This window comes from Trachurus trachurus (genome assembly GCF_905171665.1).
Source record: "Trachurus trachurus genome assembly, chromosome: 2".
Classification (NCBI taxonomy): domain Eukaryota; kingdom Metazoa; phylum Chordata; class Actinopteri; order Carangiformes; family Carangidae; genus Trachurus; species Trachurus trachurus.
Window position 1 is genome coordinate 10180196 of NC_139914.1, and position 21511 is coordinate 10201706.

General features: G+C 44.2%; 1 protein-coding gene across 1 annotated transcript in view; it reads left to right on the forward strand.

Annotated features, from left to right (window-relative positions):
- spega (striated muscle enriched protein kinase a) overlaps window positions 1-20835 on the forward strand; it is a 50474-nt gene extending 29639 nt beyond the window's left edge. Inside the window, exons 14-42 of the mRNA XM_083990714.1 lie at window positions 396-554; window positions 643-832; window positions 1656-1885; window positions 1976-2095; window positions 2177-2281; window positions 2374-2580; window positions 2930-3053; window positions 3751-3923; window positions 4113-4225; window positions 4413-4581; window positions 4936-5035; window positions 5724-5924; window positions 6884-6941; window positions 7031-7108; window positions 7230-7402; window positions 7545-7571; window positions 7674-7826; window positions 7918-7960; window positions 8398-8463; window positions 8656-11284; window positions 11858-12025; window positions 13048-13170; window positions 14169-14333; window positions 15869-16556; window positions 17208-17447; window positions 17531-17754; window positions 18249-18324; window positions 19039-19188; window positions 19275-20835. Of these exons, the coding sequence (XP_083846840.1) occupies window positions 396-554; window positions 643-832; window positions 1656-1885; window positions 1976-2095; window positions 2177-2281; window positions 2374-2580; window positions 2930-3053; window positions 3751-3923; window positions 4113-4225; window positions 4413-4581; window positions 4936-5035; window positions 5724-5924; window positions 6884-6941; window positions 7031-7108; window positions 7230-7402; window positions 7545-7571; window positions 7674-7826; window positions 7918-7960; window positions 8398-8463; window positions 8656-11284; window positions 11858-12025; window positions 13048-13170; window positions 14169-14333; window positions 15869-16556; window positions 17208-17447; window positions 17531-17754; window positions 18249-18324; window positions 19039-19188; window positions 19275-19512 (7190 nt within the window). The 3' untranslated portion in view covers window positions 19513-20835. The remainder of the gene's footprint in view (window positions 1-395; window positions 555-642; window positions 833-1655; window positions 1886-1975; window positions 2096-2176; window positions 2282-2373; window positions 2581-2929; window positions 3054-3750; window positions 3924-4112; window positions 4226-4412; window positions 4582-4935; window positions 5036-5723; window positions 5925-6883; window positions 6942-7030; window positions 7109-7229; window positions 7403-7544; window positions 7572-7673; window positions 7827-7917; window positions 7961-8397; window positions 8464-8655; window positions 11285-11857; window positions 12026-13047; window positions 13171-14168; window positions 14334-15868; window positions 16557-17207; window positions 17448-17530; window positions 17755-18248; window positions 18325-19038; window positions 19189-19274) is intronic.
- Window positions 20836-21511: the final 676 nt, after the last annotated feature.

Sequence of the window (21511 nt, forward strand, 5' to 3'; positions counted from 1 at the left end):
ATTGTCGGTGCAAGCTATTTTAAGGTAAATTCATGCAAAACCACTGATGCATGTTCTTGTCGGGGGCGGTTTTTCAGCAAGCAGTCTCTGCATTTGCCTCAAAAACAACTCTGCCTCGTAACGTTCCGTTATTATCTCATAACGTGGTGAATGTGCAGGTCACAACTTGTCCACAAGAGTGTTTTGGAGTTGTTGGATTGTGTATTTGATGAGTTTAATGAGGGAAACCAAGAAATCCCATTAGCCTCCGTAGCGTAGCTCTGAGCAGCTCGCGGCTCTGCTCCGCCGTTCTAAAAAACAGCTTGCACCTACAATTAAAGATAACGTACCTACTCCTAAGACTATAGGGAAAATGTTGAACTATCCCTTTAAAATGTGCATAATTGCTTTCGCAGAGGAGTTGACCTCAAGCGCAAACCTGAGGGTCACTCCATCCAAGGAGCCTCTGTTCACCCGTAAACTGGACATCCTGGAGGTCATCGAAGGTCGCACCGCCAGGTTTGACTGCAAGGTGAGCGGGTCACCTGCTCCCCGAGTCACGTGGATGCATTTTGGTAAGAATCTCAACCGCACGGCACGGCGCTTTAGCGATGACCCGAAGGAGATGCCACGTCCGTTGTGTCACGTTGTCGTTTCTTTCAGAGACGCGAGTGGAGGAGAGCGATAACGTCCGCATCCTTCAAGAGGGGGGTCGCCACTCGCTCGTCATCGCCCACGTCAGCAGCAGCACCGAGGGCTTCTACACGGCCGTCGCTCAGAACGTACACGGGAAGTCTGAATGTACCGCTGAGCTCTACATGCAGGAGCCCAGAGCTGCCATCTCATCTCACATGTAAGTCAAGTCATTCAGATGGAAAACATCTCTACGAGCCAGCGTGATGCTTTAAACCAGGGGTTCTCAACTAGTCTCACTCTGGGACCCACATTTTCCCATGGTCATTAAGTCACGACCCACTTTTATAGAATTCAAACCAAGATTTTTTTTTTAAAGCCTTTAAAATCTCATTTTGCTCTTTATTGAGCAAAGTGCATTTCAGGGCACATGAATGAAACTGAGGACCATGACAACTGCATGTACGGAAGTGAATTAAAAAATATCAAACTGCACAAAATGGAGACAAACAAAACGATATATTTGACATCCTATGTATCTCTGCATTCAGAGCATGTTCACAAAAGTGAATAAATATCAAATTGCACAAAATAAAGACCCACAAAACAAAACAAGATTCACTGCATTCAGGCCACATTAATAAGAAACTGATATCTTTGCATTCAGAGCAAATGGAGCAAATAATAAGAAACTGAGGAGGACCATTACAACTGCATGTGTTCACGTGTCTCGTGTGCCTTTCAAAATAAGTTATTTTTTAAAATAAAAGACATGTAAATATTATTTACTTTTTTGACCAGCTGTCCGCGACCCATCCAGAACGGGTCCGCGACCCACTTTTGGGTCCCAACCCACCAGTTGAGAACCACTGCTTTAAAGGCTTTGAGAAATAAAACTAGGCTGTCAGTATAAAAGTCAGAGCACCTGTTTGTGTTTTCAAGGGCGAGGAAAAAATGCTTTAAGGAAGGAAATCCCATTAAAGAGTGAAATGCGTGAGCAATGTTAAATAGACTCGTCAATCACCGCTCCTTCTTTCCTCCAGGGCCAAGCTGGAGAAGATGCCGTCCATCCCAGAGGAGCCTGAACAGCTGGAGAGCGAGGTGGAGAAGCGGACCATGCCGGACTTCGTCAAACCTCTGGCTGACGTGGAGGTCGTCGAAGGGAAAGAGACGGCGCTGAAGTGCAAGGTGGCGGGCCTGCCCTACCCGACCATCGCGTGGCACCACAACGGCAAACTCATCGAAAGCAGCGAGGAACGCAAAATGACCCAGTGTAAGCAAAGAGCCCGCTAACGAGAAACGCTGTCAGTTTGTATTTTGTGCTTGCGATAGTGAATAAGAAACGTGCGCGTGTGTTCTTCAGACAGGGATGTCCACAGTCTGGTCATTCGCAGCACTTGTCACGCTCACGGAGGCGTCTACAAGGCCGTCATCTCCAACAAAGTGGGCAAAGCAGCCTGCTATGCACATCTATATGTCACAGGTGGGGAGTTATTGTACATACCGGTGCTTGAATTGCACACACACTATATGTTTATTAATCTATCTATTAATTTTCAAACAGACATAGTCCCTGACCCGCCTGATGGTCCTCCAGTGATAGAAGCTATCACAGGGAAAACCATCAGCCTGAGCTGGAAGAGACCAAAGAGGCTCGACAGTTCATTTGGTAAGTTCACTGAGCTTCTCTGATCGCAGTGTGACACTCAGCCTGGATATCGCACATTTAACTAAGCGACAGAACTCCGTGTGTGTCCGCAGAAACCGGCTCCTTGGTCTACGTGGTGCAGCAGCAGCCGCTGGGTTCTATCCAGTGGTCTGTCGTGGCCTCTAACCTGAGGGAGACCAGCTACACCGTCACATCCCTGTCCAAGGGCGCACGCTACGCTTTCAGAGTCCTGACGTCCACCGGCAAGACGCTGAGCAAGCCGTCCCCCTCCACTGACCTGGTGCAGCTGCTGGACAGAGGTATGGAGCCTGCAGGAGGCTTCCATTTTGGCAAATTGGCCCATTACCATAATCCCTATAGTTTTAGGAGTAGGTTTGTTACCTTTAATTGTCGGTGCAAGCTATTTTTAGAACGGCAGAGCAGAGCCGCGAGCTGCTCAGAGCTACGCTACGGAAGCCAAAAAAAAATCCCATTAGCCTCAGCTCGCAGCTCTGCTCCGCCGTTCTAAAAATAGCTTGCACCGACAATTAAGGGTAACAAACCTACTGCTAAAACTATAGGGATTATGGCAATGGGCCAATTTGCCAAAATGTTGAACTATCCCTTTAAGTAGATAATGAATGTCTTCTTCTGGTTTGTCCTCCGTAGGACCCTATTTGAGGAAGGCACCAATCATTCTGGACAAACCTGACATCATGTATGTCGTTGAGAACCAACCTGCGAGCATCACCATCACGCTAAACCACGTGCACGCAGTTATCACCTGGAAGAGGTAAGTTCTTCTGTCCCTGGAGAATAATAACAGTCTGATTAAAGACAACGCCAGTGCAGAGTGTTTCTTTTTTTTATATATTTTGCAAAATAACAAGGGATAAAACCCTCGGGACTGAGTTGTGCAGATATGATGAATTTTAAATCTTTGTTTAAATACCGGAACGTCTGATTTTTTTGACAGTAAGTGCTCATTTCAAACAAAGAAACCCCTGCAGTAGAAGTCTCTCAGGGGCCCCGGCTCAGCTGGAGCTCAGTTCTCAGCAGGAACTGTTTTATAAATTTGGATAGACCATGCAAACTTGCTTCAACCTTTAAAAAAAAAAAAAAAGGGGGGGGGGGGGGGGGGGTTGTAGATGCAGAGGAGTAGAACTGAGGAGCTGCGGTTCACATTGCTTTGATTGAATTTAGCATTTGATGTTGGGGCACATTCTCAGTGGAGTTCTGTGGTTTTTTAGAGGAAAGCTTTGTTCATTTTTTAGTATCCTCGAGTCAAAAAATGGGCTATTAATTCTCAGTAAAAATACATTTACATTCCGTTTATTAATATCTGTGATTATGTCCATATCAATGCTTATTTGTAGGCTTCATTTGACAGCATCTTAAGGCAAAATAGGACAAAAATGCTCTTTGGAAAAATGGGTTCAGGTTTTTCTTTGAAGTCTGTAACTGTGATATACCGTCTCTGTGTTCCTCAGGAGGGGGGTCGCGCTGATCCACAAACCGGGGACGTGTGAGATGAGCATGCCAGACGACGATCAACACACACTGAAGCTCCAGCGAATCAGAGGCACGGACATCGGCCAGCTGGTGGTCACGGCCAGCAACCAGTTTGGCAGTGACCTCTGCACGCTCCAGCTGGCTCTGGCAGGTCAGTTCATTTAGCATTGAATTTATTTCAGATTTCATTTACAACTTACTACTCATTCCTGGCAACAATAAACAACAGTGATTTGTAATTCAAGTTGCGCTGGAGCTATTTTTTGAAGTGCATTAATTTTAAATAACCTCTCTAAAATGATTTTAATGTTTTGTTTTTTTCCTGTCCTTGTTTCTGCAGTGCCTCCCAAGTTTGAAACCATCATGGAGGACGTGGACGTGCACATCTCGGAGACATGTCGCCTGGCTGTCGTGGTTGAAGGGAAACCAGACCCGGATATTCTGTGGTATAAGGTACGGTATTAAAAACGGTGTTAAAAAAAAAGAGGGAACATTATCTTTCCCTTACAGAAAAAACACATGAATTTGATCTATAATTTAAATTTCATGAATGTAACTGCCAGTATTTAACAACATTTGAATTAGCAGCACTATTAGTGTCTAAAACCCGCTTTAATAATAGATGCTGATCTCTTTGCAGGATGATGTGCTTCTCTCTGAGAGCAGTCACTTCACATTCGTGTACGACGACCCGGAATATTCGCTCGTCGTCCTCAACGCTCGCCCCGAACACTCGGGCGTGTACACCTGCACCGCGAAGAACCTGGCCGGCTCCAACTCGTGCAAGGCCGAGCTCACGGTTCACACAGGTCTGTGGTCCAATAACATCGACTTTTAGCTTTTGGCCTTCGCTGTACAGTAGAGGGGATTATAACTCTGTGAGAATAAGAACAGAGATCATTCAGTGGGAAATAAAAAGCCTGATTCAAAATTGGTTTCCACCATTTCCTGATTTAGCTGAGATTACATCCAGTTGCTGACGCGGTGCACGCCTCTAAAAGCTAGCTGTGGCTGTTGCTGTTGGTGAAAATTGCACCTCTAAATCTGCACCATATGGGCAGGACAACATGAGTGAACAAAATGAAACCATCTGTCATGATGCTGGCACACACATACACACACACACACATGGAATTAAAAGTGCCTGTCTGTGCTTTCTGCAGAGCGAAAGGAAGCTCCAGAGCCAATGGAGGACGAGGGAACCATCCTGAGGAAGATGAGGCGTTTGACGGATTACTATGATATCCACAAGGAGATAGGGAGGTGAGTGCGTATACGTGTAGCAACACACTCATGTCGTCTCACATCCCTTCACATTAGTGGCTGTTGGGTGGGGATCACACCTGCTTAACAACACCAGACAGTAGCGACAGATGAGTCACCAGCCTGAGTGGAGTGAATACATTAGCCGACGGATGATTTGTTCTACCGTGACTTGGTGGAGACAGACGTTCACTGTGAATTGTGGATCAGCAGCACAGACAGACAGGGAAATGTGTTTTCCATCAGAAAATGGATGACAGCTATTAAACAGAACAGTGGACTCTGAAAGAGAGATTCAGATTCAGATTCAGATCCTCGCCTCCCTTGCAGTGAAAGAAATACAATGACCTTTGCTTCCCCTTAGTCGCACTTGTTCTTTTGCAATAGTGCTGCCACATGCAAAGAAGAATTCACTCTGAAATTGGAACAAAAGGTCAAAACAGTCAGGAATCCATTGCTTTAAACACCTACAGGAGCATTTTGTTCACTGCCTATGCACCTGCAGTCTTTCTTCAACCAGCCACTGTAGAGAGAAGGTAATTGGGGACACAGAGAGGGGAATGACATGCAGTTAAGTGGTATGATCTGATCATGAAGACAGAGACATGCTGCTAATGCCTTTGCTCATTTTTTCTACACTGCTAAACGGAATAAAAAACCATGTTGCCATCGCTGTGTGACTGTGCAGGGGCGCCTTCTCTTATGTGAAGAGGGTGAAGGAGAAGAAGGGCAAGGCCGAGTTCGCCGCCAAGTTCACCTCGGCGAGGGGGAAGAGGAAAGCCCTGGCCCTCAGAGAGATGGAGCTGCTGTCCGAGCTGGACAACGAGAGGCTTCTCTACTTCCATGACGCCTTTGAGAAGAAGGACGTGGTGGTGCTCATCACAGAGCTGTATCCTTTTCAGTGCAGTGATAAGAGCCGCTGTTGTACTTTAAAGGGATAGTTCAGCATTTTTGAAAATTGGCCCATTGCCATAATCATAGTTTTAGGAGTAGGTTCGTTACCTTTAATTGTCGGTGCAAGCTATTTTTAGAACGGCAGAGCAGAGCCGTGAGCTGCTCAGAGCTAAGCTAAGGAGGCTAATGGGATTTCTTGGTTTCCCTCATCAAACTCATCAAATACACAATCCAACAACTCTAAAATGCTCTGGTGGACAAGTTATGACCTGCGCATTCACCACGCTATGAGATGATAATGGAACTTTATGAGATGGAGTCGTTTCTGAGGTAAATTCATGCATGAGAGCGTTTTGGAGTTGTTGGATTATGTATTTGATGAGTTTGATGAGGGAAACTAAGAAATCCCATGAGCCTCCATAGCGTAGCTCTGAGCAGCTTGCGGCTCTGCTCCGCCGTTCTAAAAATAGCTTGCGCCGACAATTAAAGGTAACGAACCTGCTCCTAAAACTATAGGGATTATGGCTATGAGCCAGTTTGGGGCCCTTTAATGTGCTGAATCATCCTTTGATGTGGAATTGAAAGCAAACAACACACATTTTTAGGGAGGGCAAATATGTCTGTATCTTTATATCAAACAGACACTGCCTCTCCTGCAGCACTGTTTCAAATTGAATCGGCTTCATTGTTTAAAAGTGCACTTAAATGTATCTCAAGGACACTACAGCTCCTCTGCATTAATCCTAATGTCTTCTCCAGTCCCCTGGAGGCATGAATGAAGCGCAGCACAGCTCTTTCTCTCCGACTCATCGCCGATGAGTGGAATTAGCCAGAGATGGGATGTGTGGGAGTTTTGCTCATTTATAATTCATTTCTCATGCACCTACTGTTTGAACTGTGCAGGCAAGTCGCTGCCTTTTTCTTCTTCTTTTTTTCCTCAACTCTTGTGTGAAGATGTCACGAGGAGTTTCTGGAAAGAATGGCCAAAAAAACAACCGCCATGGAGCTGGAGGTTTGCTTCTGCTTCTGCTTCCTCTCACTGCACTGCGCCATCATTATGTAACATGACTTTTAACTTCATCCCCTGATGTTTCTCCACAGATCCGCTGTAGCATTCAGCAGGTTCTGGAGGGCCTTCGTTACCTTCACCAAAAAAACATCGCTCACCTCGATATAAAGGTATCCGCTGCTGCTGCGTCCAGTTTATTTGATCGAGCTTGATTACTCTTTCTTCCATTGCTTAACATTCCTATAGGTAACTACCGGTAATACTCTTGTTTCTGGGTCAACCCTCTTCTAGCCAGAAAATATCCTCATGGCGAGGCCTGGGAGCGACCAGATCCGCATTTGTGACTTTGGAAACGCAGTGAGACTGGAGACTTCGGAGGGCTACTACTGCAAATACGGCACGCCAGAATATGTTGCACCAGAGATTGTTAATCAAACTCCCGTCTCCACGGCAACAGACATATGGTGAGCCACCTGTTCTCTAGCGTTTAGATGTGACTACTCGCTGCAGGCACTGCCTTGTTATCTGCAGCTGAATAAAATCCCACTGAATCTGAAATTCACTTGTTTTTTTTTTTTGTTTTTTTTATCTGTGCCCTGCTCACAGGCCTGTTGGTGTCATCACTTACCTCTGGTATGTCACATAGACTGTTTATTGCACTATTTTCTCACATTGTGTGTATTTTTTTATATTCTAGTATCAGAAATCTTAATGTTATTTATTTGTTTGTTTTAGTCTGACTGGCGTGTCTCCTTTTGCTGGTGAGAACGACAGAGCCACCGCTTTAAACATCAGGAACTATAACGTGGCGTTTGAAGAGAGCATGTTTGCCGACCTCTGCAAAGAAGCAAAAGGATTTGTCATCAAACTTTTGGTGGTGGACAGACTGTAAGCAACATCATGATGACTCTCCCATTGGTTTATCAGTCATAATTTACCGTGCATTCCTTCTTCATTTGCATATTTCTCCCTCTCCTAGGAGGCCCAGTGCCGTCGAGTGCCTGCGTCATCCTTGGTTCAAGGTGAGCTGTCAGTTACTTAGCCTCAGTCTTTTTTTATTGTGTCATGGGGTTTGTATTTATACAGGGTTCCTACGCAAGTATGGGAAGTATGGAAAAGTCTGGACTTTGATTTTATACATTTCCAGATCTGGAAAAGAATGGAAAATGGAAACTATTGTATTAATCTTAATACTTATCTGGGTTTGGTTTTATCTGGGATTATTCCTGCAAATTATTTGGTGACATAATGGCATACAAATTCAGAATAATAAAAACAAACAATTAATTGCATAATTTATCTACATAATACACATCTTTTTACACCAATGTCAAAAAATATTAGAATTAGAAGAAGTCTGGAAATTAGAAAAAGTATGGAATTTTGAAATTTCCAATGTGTAGGAACCCTGTTTATGTCTCCGCTGAGATGGTGACGCTCGTCTCTTTTTGTTTCACAGTCACCGATGAACAAGAGCATCAGCACAGCCATGCTAAAGCAAGTGTTGTCTCGAAGGCGATGGCAGGTAAGGCCAAATGAATAGACATGAGTGAATATTAATTTTTCAACTCATATGAAGCAAGTTTGCTAGTCAGATAACCCATATTCATCATTTCACAATGACAGAAAACTCTTCAGTATGAGGCGGGTACAGGGAAATGGTATAAAGAATTAAACAGATAATAGCGTCCTCTCTTGTCTTTTTCTTTCTTTCCAGCGTTCCCTTATCAGCTACAAAGCCAAGATGATTATGCGGTCCATCCCAGAGCTCCTCAATGACTCATCCAGCCATGTTTCCATCGCTGTGGCCCGGCATTTAAAAGAAGGCTCCCCGCAGCTTTCCTCCTCCTCTGACTCAGATGCAGATGTGGATGAGCTTCCCTTCATTCCCATGCCGCTGTCTATGGTCTTTTCTGGTTCCAGGGTCTCGCTAAACGAGATCCCAGGGGACGAAGACGGACCTGGATGGCCCGTCGTTCTTGCTGACGGGACGAGGAAAAATACGGAGGTAGCAGGTACAGGAGAAGGAGAAGGGGATGGTAAAAGGTCGGAAAATGAAGAGGAGACTCCAAGTGGAGAGAAAGCGGAGAAGACCAAACGCGTTCCCCTCAAAAAAGGATCCAGCGTGGAGGCGGACGAATCGGAAACGAAAGCAAGGAGGGCGACCATGAGGAGAGGGAGCTCTGCTGATTCAGCACTGCTGCTCCACATTGACCCAGAGGAGGGGAAAGGCGGTGAGGCTTCAGAGACAAGTAGCAAGAGCCTGAAAAAAGCTGTTTCTATGGAACTACCCAACCGCAGCCCGAGCCCCGGGGCGGCCAAGTTAAGCCAGGAGGACTACGCTTTAAAGCTGGAGCTGATGAGACAGCGGCTGCTCAGAGGGGGAAGCATGGACAAAAAGATGAGCGGCCTCAGAGGGCCACTGTTTGAAACACTGGGCATGGAAGACGAGAGGCAAACGGGATCTCTGGACCGGAATTTGAGACGATCCAGAGCGGGGCCGCCGACGATGACCAGGGCAGCGTCCTCCGACAGCCCCGGAGAGGACACGCCGAAGACCAAAGTATTTCGAAAGAGCGCCTCCTTCACTCAGGGCGACTCTGAGCCCATGCCGCTGCACCGCAGGTTCGGAGCGCCTTTAGAGATCCCGTCCGTCGGCAACGAGAGCACGGAAGGGAAAAAGCTGCAGGAGGCGACCTCGATGTCAGCACTGACGGAACAAACAACAATGGAGTCGACATCTACCTCCCCGACAAAGAGGACTTCCTTTGTACTCCCAACACCAGGCGTGGACCAACAGCAGAAACAGAACAATGTGAAAGTACACGAGGACAAAGAGAAAAGGACCAAAACCCAGGCAGATACAGTAGAATCTGAGTCACGATCCCCATCTGTAATTACTCCCATAATTGTGATAGAGGAGGATGATGAAGAGGAGGAGAGGAAAGAGCATCAGCAGCTGCATATTAATGAAAAAGATGTGAAGAGAGAGGCAGCACAGACATCCAGAGTCATTCAAGCTGCTTCTGGACCAGTTAAATCATCTGACAAGGCCCAAAACAAAGGCACGGATTCCCCGACGCTGCCCCAACATCCAGCCGTGTTCGCCAAAGTGGCGACCGCCGACCGATCTCCCGCTTCTGTTTCCACATCATCGAATCCCGACCTTCCCGCCGCGCCCCGCCAGCCTGTGCTCAGAACAGATATCAAAGACATCGACTCAGAGGAGGTCTTTGAAGCCAGGTTTAAGAAACGGGAGTCGTCTTTGACCCGCGGACTGCGAAAACTGACCAGAAATAAATCGGAAGAGAAATCCCCGGTGCTGAGCCGGAAAGCGGGCGAAGGGAGCGAAGAGGTTTACAGGCCGGGTGCGAGGGGGGCTCCGCTGGAAGTGGTGTCCAAAGGGCTGCAGGAGAAATCCAAATCTGTTCAGGATTTAAGAGGAGAAGATAAGGAAACGGGGTTCGGAATAATCGGGAGGCTGTCGCTGCGGAACAAGAGGTCGACATCTGTTGATAAGAAGGGTGAGAAAGGAAAGGAGGAAAAGCAGCAGGAACCGGCCGCAAGCAAGAGGGTTTCATGGGCCATCGGTCGCAGCAAGTCCCTGGACACGGCGACGCCGAAGCAGCCGGAGGAGAGAGAACAAAGAAAAGCAGATGAGTCGTCCGTTTCTGCCATGAGGCGCAAGTTTGAGTCCAAAGTGGCGGGAATCTCCGCCAAGATCAGGACCCAGTCGGAGGAGAGAAAAGAGAAAGATGTCGGGGGAAGTCAGAAAGAGCTGGTGCAGACGGAATTAAAGAAAGTTGCCGACTCCCCGGTCCTGGCCATGCGGCACAAGTTCGAGAACAAAGTGGCGGAAATATCCACAAAAATCCGCAGTCAGTCCGAGGAAAGAAAAGAAGACGCCGAGGGAAAGAGGACGCCCCTGTTCACCCGCCATCGTCACTCCCAGTCCGAGGGGCGTGGCCTCAAAGGAATGGGCATCCCGGAGAATCAGCTGGCGAAACAGACGGGCGCCGCCGCGTCGAAGGAGTCGATCGAATCCGCGTCGAGCGTCCATTCGGAGAAGGCCTCGGAGGGCGACAGGCGGTCGCGGTGGGACAGGTGGGGTCTGAGCAGGGGCAAGAAGGACAAGACGCCCTCCCAGCCTGACCTGCCGTCGTCCGTCCCCAAAGAGGAGGAGGAGGAGGGGCTGTCGAAGAGCCAGCAGTTCATCCGCTCCGCCTCGGATTTCGCTCCGGTGTTCCACATCAAACTCAGAGACCACATCCTGTCGGAGGGGGAGAATGTCACTCTCAGCTGCCTCCCGGCCGGAAGTCCACATCCAGAGATATCATGGATGAAAGGTGTCATACTTAGAAAATAAAACAACACAGCTGCTTCTGTATGCAACCACAAAAACACCTAATAGCCTAGATAGATAGATAGATAGATAGATAGATAGATAGATAGATAGATAGATAGATAGATAGATAGATAGATAGATAGATAGATAGATAGATAGATAGATAGATAGATAGATAGATAGATAGATAGATAGATAGATAGATAGATAGATAGATAGATAGACTTTATTGATCCCAAGCTGTGAAATTACAGTGCAGCAGCAGCATTACACAGACACAGTGACGATAACAACATATAGTATAAGAATATAAAGAATAAGAATATAAAGAACAAACTAACTATACATAATAAAATAGTAAAATATAAAGAACAAACTATACATAATAAAATAGAAATAGCTAATAAAATAAAATGTGATGTAAAAAAGTATATACAACAACAAATTGGCAGCGTTGACTTTAGTGCAAAGTAGAAAATGTGCAATGTGTGTAACTGTGTGTGGAAAAATAAAGTGCGTAGTGACTGTAAGTTATGACCAGAGTGTTTGTGTTTGTGTTATGTGTGTGTTTCAGATCGGAAACCACTGGAGCTGGACAACAGACTCAGCCTGGCGTCCCACCCTGACGGCCGGCAGCTCCTCATGATCATGAAGTCCAGTCGGAGGGACGCCGGGATTTATGAATGTGTGGCCACCAACCCCATCGCTACCATCACCACCTCCTGTACACTCTCTGTAGCCTGTAAGTCGCTGCTTTAGCCTGTAGTTAGTTCAGCAGTTAATTAGTTATTCTATAAAATGATAACGGGAGACAGGAAATTGTATTCATTATTGTTAAAGATGTCTTCCCTTACTAGAGGTACAACGGCTCCTTTGTCTTTCATGGGCATACAGTAATTATCCTCATAATGTGATGTATTTAACGTAATTGAATTTTAATTGGAGAGAGAATGGTATGAATATTAATACAACTGAAATGAATATTAATGGCAGTAGATTCATTTTACAGTAGATTAACTTAATGGATTTTCTCTCTCTCTGTGTCTTTTTTTTTTTTTTGCTTTTCTCATATTCATCACGCAATGGGAACAAATGATGCTTCCTGCAAATTGTTAGATGTTGCGCTTCTTGAATTGGCTGTGTCAGGTCATATTCAACACTCCGGTCATGCTTTAGCGTGTAATGAGAACAACGGAGCTGAGACAATGTCGATGTCGCTGCTCACAGTGCAAGACAAATTGTGAGACTTTTTGCAGCTTCAGTGGGAAAATACATTTCTTAGATGTCAGGTGCGGTGGATTGCATTTGAGCTTCATTGTCTCACAGCTTTGGACGTGGAGTATTGCCACTGATGCTATTTGTCATCCCTTGATAATGTGTAAGCACTGTGAACAATATTTCAGACAGAAGCTGTGGCTCAATCGTCCGCGCCGCTGCACAGACTTAATAGGAAATACAATGTGAAATCAAGGAACAACACCCGTTACGTCACATTTGGTTTGGTTTAACAAAACATTTTTAAACACAGTCAGGCGCCTTTTTAGTCTGAGTTTGTGAGAAGGAACATCTGGTTGTTTTATTTCCATCATTTTCATGAAGACTAGAATTTTTATAGTCGCCAATATCTGGCAGAAAACGATGAGGCAGTCCAATGGATGACAGAAAATCAAACATCAGCTCAATATTAAAAACCAAGTAAAAAGAAATGCATTTTTTCTTTTTCATCTTTTTCACTCTCCTCCTTTTCCAACATCTTTTATAAAGGTGTCCCAAAACGACCAGGGACCCCTGAAGTTGCCCAGACCTATAACAACACAGCCCTGGTGCTCTGGAAGCCAGCAGACACCCAGTCCCCATGCACCTACTCACTGGAAAGAAAAACGGAAGGTGAGTGATTGACAGCTCAGTTTTTATCTTTTCGCAGCATTAATCTTTTTCAAATGAGTTGTTAAAGGTTTTATTTTAATCTGGTCTGAAGGTCATCTGGGTGGTTTTAAAACCACATCCCTTGGTGTCGTAGTCAGTGGGATGTGGTACAGCCACAGGAGGAAAAAAAAAGAAATTAAACTAAAGGATTCAACCTCCAAGGAGGAAGCAGTGTTTGAGAAGCTGAGACAATATTGACTTTGTACCGTGTGTGGAGATGAGAACGCTCAGGAAAATACGTTTCCAAATCCACAGGCGCTGCTTAGAGAGAGAGAAAATGAGTGGATCAGGAGGGAGCAGCGACTGTACCGGTGCTGCTGTCGGAACTTTTTGTCATTATGCACGATGAATCATCATTATCTCATAATGTGGTGGATGGAAATATAAAGCCACACAAAACACAACACTCAACCTGGGAGCAGCAGACTCGGGGTTCATGAATATTTATTGAACTTTTCAGTCTGACAGATTTATTCTGGCATGTATTGCCTTGTTGCCGCTTTCACAATCTGATCTCTTCCAGGCAACACCGATGTAGGTGCTCCGAGAATCACGCGTTTATTACCTGATTTACATTTTAATTCAGCTCTGTTTCATGGCACCTGCATAAGAAATAAGATGCTGTGACAAATTATTCTCCAGCAGGCAAACCGAGCATTAACTTCTCTGTATGTACAGAACATTTTGACATTTTTTTTTCCATCTGTATTTCCAGATGATCAGTCTTTATAAGACAGACAGCACTGCCATCTAGTGGTATAAAGATGAATTACAAGTCGAGAAACCAAATTACACACGTTTATTTAAAAGCCTCCAAACACTATTTCCTTTTTATTCCACAGAGCATATGCATAATATTATTTCTATGAGTATAAATGTCATATTTGTACCTAAATATAAAAGAAATGTCCGCACAACATCATGTAAAGATTGTTTTTTCTTTCCCCTCTGTTCTGCAGGAGAGTCCAACTGGCAGACTGTTGTGACTGGAGTCGTGGACTGCTACTACAATGTCACAAACCTGCCACCAGGCGGCACCTTTAGGTTCCGTGTCTCCTGTGTGAATAAGGCCGGACAGGGACCACACAGCAACAGCTCCCCTGCCGTCCGTCTGGACTCTACAGGTAATTACAACACTGTGGGAGTAGATTTAAATGAGCATCTTTTTAAAATTGATTGTTATTTTTCTTCCTTAACAGAAAAAGTCGAAAGAAGTGGTAGAAAATCCACATTAAAGTTATTATTTTACTTCATTCTGTCTCTTTCGTCGGTAGCTTCCTCCTAAATTCACCAAAAGTTAACATGCTACTGTGTCATACTGTGCTGTGCCTGTTGTCTGACCCATGTCATGTAAAGCTCTCTCTCTCCTGAACAATTATGTAAGTCAAACAATTGTCATTTCCTCTGTATCAGCAACCAATCGTAAAAGTACGATTTACATTAACAATCATGGCATTTTACAGTACAAGTCTTTAAAGGCTGTTTTCTCAAATTGAGTTTTTCCTCAGACTCTGCGGCACTTACACACACCAAACCTTCTAGTTTTATTCCTGTCTATATTCTGAAGGTTTTTACAGAGGGGATTGTTGATATATCATTTAAAGCCTGATTTATACAACATTTTATTCCTAAAAACATGGCGAAATTTGATTTTTTTTTAAACAGTATTTTCTCATTTACCGAGTGATAAAAAGAGATATCCAAAATCCCCACTGTAAAAACTTCCGACTCTAATATGTCAACAAAATAAAACAAGAATTTTGAAAGGGGCTTTATCCATTATTATTACACGGCTCTATTGAATGCTGCTCTCTGATTGGTCCAGCGCTGCGTTCTGCGGTCTGTTATTTCTGTATAACGGACCGTCGTCATGTATAACAGACCGTTGCTAGGGACGCCGCTCTGATCAGCGCAGCACAGAAAAGAGAAACTATGCAGGATATTTACATTGTGTTTCATTTTTACCGTCATTAAACAGCGTCGGACTAATAGTGATGTTAGAGATAAATGATTTGTAACCTGTTACAAGGAGAGTGGAGGCTCCTTCCACATCGTGACTGGAAACCAAACCTGCTGATCAGAGCCTCTGACCCTGTGTCACAGCTCTCCTCCTTACAGTCTATGCTCTCCTCTCGTCTCGGTGCAGCTGGCACCGCGGCTCCGCGACACAAACGCCCCCGTAAACAGTAAAGTTAATCTCTTGTTTATGGCAGATACGACTACACACAATACACACATTTTAACACGTGTATGGTAATCCATCGATCCACTGATTGATTATCAAAGGCTTCAAATGCACGAACGGGAGGAGGCTCGGCAAAACAGCGGAAGTGACCGGTCTTGCAGATTCGCTAAATGCAATTTTAAATCGATGAAAGTCGTATTTTGGTCAACATTATGTTTCAAATTAATTATTTCACTCGTAAACCGTGTAATAAGCTCGTAAACCCCTTCATGTTGAATGAAACCCCTCCGCTTCGCGTCGGGGTTCCATACAACCTGTCGGGGTTTATTTCTCCATAACAACCTCCGAACTATACATTATCCCTTACTTATTTACATATTGAAACTTTGACAAAACTTGTACCGGTAATACAACAAATATTTGTCTTTAATTGTCTTAAATTGTTTTTACCCTATTCACCTTAATTTATCACAGTCTCAGCTGAAGGTGCATCCCCCACTGTTGCCGTGGTGAAGACCATCCCCAGCCCCCCTGAACCAGCGGTCACCTCTTCTTCAGTCACTGTGTCTCCGTTCAGACCGGCTCAGAGCAGCTCTCTCAGGACCTCCGCCTCTCCCAAGGATTCGGCCGCCGCCCCCGCCGCACACCGGCTTCCCATTACATCCCTGACTAGGGTGGTCACACCCAGCCGCCCCTCCTCTCTGCCTTCCTGCCCCACCGCAAACCCTTCATCCCCACCTGCGGGGGCAACGCCCGAGGAGGCGCAAAGACCCACCTACAACCTTCCCTCTTCATCCGCGGTCAAAGCGCCTCCTCCCTTCGTCCTCCCCAAACCCCAGAGTCCGGTAAACGTGGTCTCCCCTATGACCCAGACCCCGGCCATATCGCCCCCACCTCCTCTTGTAACCCCGCCTTCCATCCCCACAAAACCAGCAGTGGCGTCCGTGCCCATGTACGTCCCCACCACCACCGTCACCGCCCGCGTGGCCCCCACTCCTGTCTCCTTCACCCCTCAGGTGCTCCAGGCGTCCAGCCTGAGCCCCATCGGGGAAGGGGCCGGTACCCCCAACAGAGGCACGCCATCGGGACACACTACGCCCTCTACTGTTCTACGACAGGGGGTGCCACAGAAGCCCTACACCTTCCTGGATGAGAAAGCCAGGTGAGATGAGCTTTGACAGCATTTATCATCAGAAAATATGCGGTCGAGCTCTGGTTCATGTTATATACAGCTCTGGAAAAAATTAAGAGACCACTTTCACAAGTGTTTCTTAAAAGCATCTCTACATGTATGACAGTCTTTTCTTTTCTTTTTTAAATACCAACACAAACACAAACTCATTCTACTTAATGAGACACTGATGAGGTCATCACCTGAACCACATCTGGTTTTATAGGAAGATTATAAAAACCACTGCTGGGATTAAACATTGACATTATCCCACAAAAACTGATTTATAAACTCTTCCTGAGTTAAAATATTACTGCTGTGTTGTTTAGGAATAAATATAAACTTGTTTTCTTTGCATTATTATTATTATTCAAGGTCTGAAAAGACTTGATATTTTTGTTATTTAGACTAGTTTAGTCATTAGCCAATAAAAGCTCTAAATGACAATTTTCTTTTTTCAATTTTTCGGAGAAATGTTGTTGGTAGTTGATAGAATAAAACAAAACTAAAACTAAAAATTTTATTTTACTCAAACACATACCTATATAAATAGTAAAACTAGAGACACTGATCATTTTGGGAGAGATCTCTTAAATTTTTCCAGAGCTGTGTATATATATATATATTTTATGTTTTTCTCAGGGGTCGTTTTGGCGTGATCAGGGAGTGCAGAGAAAACGCCACAGGCAAAATCTACATGGCCAAGATCATTCCCTACAGCCAGGAGAACAAGCAGGACATCCTGAAGGAGTACGAGATCCTGAAATCCCTCCACAGCGAAAAAGTCATGGGTCTGCACGAAGCCTACGTCACCCCACGGTACCTGGTGCTGGTGGCGGAGTACTGCACCGGCAAAGAGCTGCTGTACAGCCTGGTAGACAGGTAGGACGGCCAGATCAGTCGCCTCACGCTGGCAAAAAACACACTCTGGATTCAATGTTACGTATATTTTCCTCCACCTTTAGGTTCCGTTACTCTGAGGACGACGTGGTGGGTTACCTGGTCCAGATCCTTCAGGGGGTCGAGTACCTCCACAACCGCCGTGTCCTCCACCTCGACCTGAAGCCGGACAACATCATGGTGACCAACCTCAACGCCATCAAGATAGTGGACTTTGGGAGCGCCCAGAGCTTCAACCCCCTCAACCTCAGGCAAGGGGACTCAGGGGCAGGAACACTGGACTACATGGGTGAGGACCAGCTCTTGATGTTTAGTAGTGGTGGGAGAAAAAATCGATTCACATATATATCGCGATATCTTTTTAGACGATTTTTAAATCGATTTTTTTTTTTTTGAAAAAAAAAAGATTTTGGAATTTTTTTTTTTTTTTTTTTAACATTTTTTGAAATATTGTGCAATGTGCATTTGTTAGCCTTTTTTACATACAGAGAGACCAGGTTTTGAAAAGGGGTTTAAGTTCACTTTATAATGGAGTATGTTAATTTATAGGCTCCTACAGTATTTGTGTGCAGATAAATGTTAAAAATGCAGACTAAAAATCGAGAGAATCTGCAATATCGTAGACTCGCAATTTAAATCGAATCGCCATCCAAAAAATCGAGAAGAATTGAATCGGGAGAAAAGCGTATCGTCCCAGCCCTAATGTTTAGTTGCTGTTTCTTTTCATCCATCTGAGTTTGATTCATACTTTTCCGACTTTCTTTTATTCTCTTTGTGCACAAGCTCCTGAGATGGTGAAAGGTGACGTGCTGGGTCCTCCTGCAGATATTTGGACTGTTGGAGTTGTCGTCTATGTCATGTACGTGGACCATTGAAACAATCTGTTTTTAAAATATGTTCAATTTAAAAAAAGAAAATCATATTTATGAGTTAAAGCAGAAGTAAGCGATATTTTTGTGTTAATATAAGTCTTAAATAGTTCTATCTTCCGACAGCAATCACTTACATAGAGTGTTTGGACCGAAACACGGGTCTGTCAGTCCCTCTGCTCTGCTCTGAGCCGAGGAGAAAACTTTTCTCGTATCCTACAAGTTTTATCCAATGAGGAGAGAGAACGGCATGAAGGGCTGTGTGTGCAGCCAAGGGTTGCGCCTGAATGTGGTGACGTAGGGACGAGGGCGGGGACTACTAACTCCATCGGCTGACAAGACGTTATGGTGACGTTATAGGCAACTCGTGTTTTTCCGACCTGTGAAGTCGTACCAGTTCGATCTGGAACGAGTTCACGGGTCGGAAGTTACGAGTGGCCGTTATAGTGACTTTCACAGGTAAAACAGGTCGGAAAAACACGAGTGGGTTGCCTGGAACGCTACAAAGTCGTAAGTCGTGACTTGAAGCTGTAATTTACGGTTTCAAAAGCCTGCCTGGAACGCAGCATTAGCCAAAATGACCGGATCGCTTACTTCTGCTTTAACTTTTCAAGAAGTTATATATCAATATTTTGTAAAAGTAGGTGACACATTTCAAGAATCAAGTGGATTTTTAATGTGGTTTTATCTGTGTTTACAACCAGGCTTAGTGGTCATCTGCCTTTTGAAGATAAAGACCCTCTAAAAGTCGAATCTAAAATCCTGATGGCAAAGTTTGACCCAGCAAAACTGTACCCAAATGTGTCCCAAAGTGCCTCTGCCTTCCTCAAGAAGATGTTGAGCAGTTACCCATGGTGAGTGCCAACAAAAGCTGATCTTCACGCTCCATTAAAGAAAGCAGAAACAATACAGCGCTGTGTATTTGCATGTGTGTTTTCAGGGCCCGTCCAACGACACGAGACTGCTTCACACACGCCTGGATGCAGGATTCCTACCTGATGAAGCTGAGGAGACAGACTCTCACCTTCACCTCCACCCGACTCAAAGAGTTCCTGGTGGAACAACAAAGCTGTCGCACAGAGGGTGCGACAAAGCACAAAGTGCTGCTGCGCACCTACCAGAGCTCACCCCAGTCCCCGGCATCTGGGACCCCACCTCATGTCCCCAGCCCAAAGTGAAATGACGGTGGAAAAACGCTGCACCAGACGTGACTTTGCAGAGTCTGATCTGCCCACAGTGAAGCAAAATAACAACTCAACTCCACTGTGAATTTACCGCTGCGTGAAAAATGTCAGCCTGCCGAGTGAGGCACAGGTAAACACACAGAGGACAGGCAGACAGCTGGATATGACTAAAGTATCCAAAAGAAAAGACAGTCCGCGTGTTATTTTGGGAGGATTGAATATTCAACACTAATGGGATTCAGAGATGAAAAAATACAAAGAGGAACAGGAAAGAGAAGCGGACTGCCTGACGTCTGAATTGTTGAGATTCAGAACTGCTCGTGAAGTTTTAATCCACTAAAAGGACACGGGATGTTCTTTGTTTTTTTTTTTGTTTTTGTTTTTTTTGATTGATTGCACAATTTTCTCAGTCATTTTGTGAATTCTGAAATTGCACATTAATATTTGGTTTAGATGAACACTGGTCTCCATTCTGCACGATCAGCCACTGCGCAACCTTGTTTATGTCACTGAATTTAGTAGTAGACAACTCATGTGAATGTACCATGATTTAAGCTGCTAATTTTTTTTTTTTTTTTTTTTCTTGCATTTACTTACACATTTTAAAACTCAAAACCAAAAATATTCTTTTTTTTTTCGTTGAAATTGTTTACTTTTTCATGTTAATTTATTTGCATGTGTGTGTGCGCGCAAGCATTTTTTGATTCACTTCTCGAATTGGCGGCGAGGCGAAACTAACAAACATAAAGAGTGTCTTTGTGATTGGTGTTAGGATTCACACAGTAAAAAACGAGCTGTTTTAGGGTGAGCTAGGAATTTGTGGTACAACTTCTTGTCCTGTGGTTAATACTGATCTCTAACTGTAACACGACTATGAAAAGCAGTCTGTAATGTAGAATCTCTTTTAGTTTGAAAAGTCATGCACACTGGTTAATTACTGTGGTCTCAGTATTGCCCATTGGTTGGTCTGGTTGCTTCAATCATGATCACCCAGTCAGTGCCTGAATCGGAGTAACATCCAAAACGTGTATCTTGTTAATGTCTCCATTGGTTCGAATTCACAATTGAATTATTTGAACAAAGCAAGAATTTGACTACGATATTTGGACTTTACTAGAGCAGACAGATGCGTATAGATTCTTACATACATGCACACATTTATACATGCATACATACAGTACATGCAGTCCTTGTAATAATAGAACGTCTTGTGTATTGCTCTATCACAGTGTTCTTTTTTTTGTATGAATTTGGACGGTTGAAGATTTGTAAATGTACCAATTTGCGGTGTTTATATGTGGAAAAATTGAAAATGTTTTTATGAGATAGTATGTAATAAACTATTGATACAACTGGGAAATTTATTTGTTTCTTCTTCAGAGTAGGATGCCGTCTTGAACCTCAGATTACCATGGGAATTATTGAGTTTGTCCATATGTTTGCTATTAAAAGAAGCACATTTTGCATAATTGTCTGCTTGGCAATTGAATCCAGCTGTGAATTTTAAAACTCAAGGGTTGTTGATGGTGTCTGATGACCAGTTAGGGAACCTCTTTACACTCAAACATACTTTAAAATGCCATCATTTGTTCAACAACAATTTTTATTTATTCCATTTGGGTGTGTCTGCTCCATGAAGCTGCACACTGACTTCAAAGTGTTGGCATTAGTTATGTTTTACCCCATGTTTTACTGAAGGAGGTGGTCACAGCTGGACAAAGACAAATTAAAAACATGTGTGATGTCTTGCATAATAAAAGGTAAGTTACAAGTGAAACACAACATGTAGCTTTTTACATAATGCATATGAGGTGGATCCTAATTCCAGTTAAAATGTGTCATGCTTTTGTTGTGTGAAAAATGTAGCCTACTAAATTAGTCATGTAAATGTAATCAAAATACTTACTTAGCTAACACAATATTGCAACAGAAAGGAATGCAATACCAGAATGATGCAGAAAAACACATAACAATATATTTCTGATTTAAAACA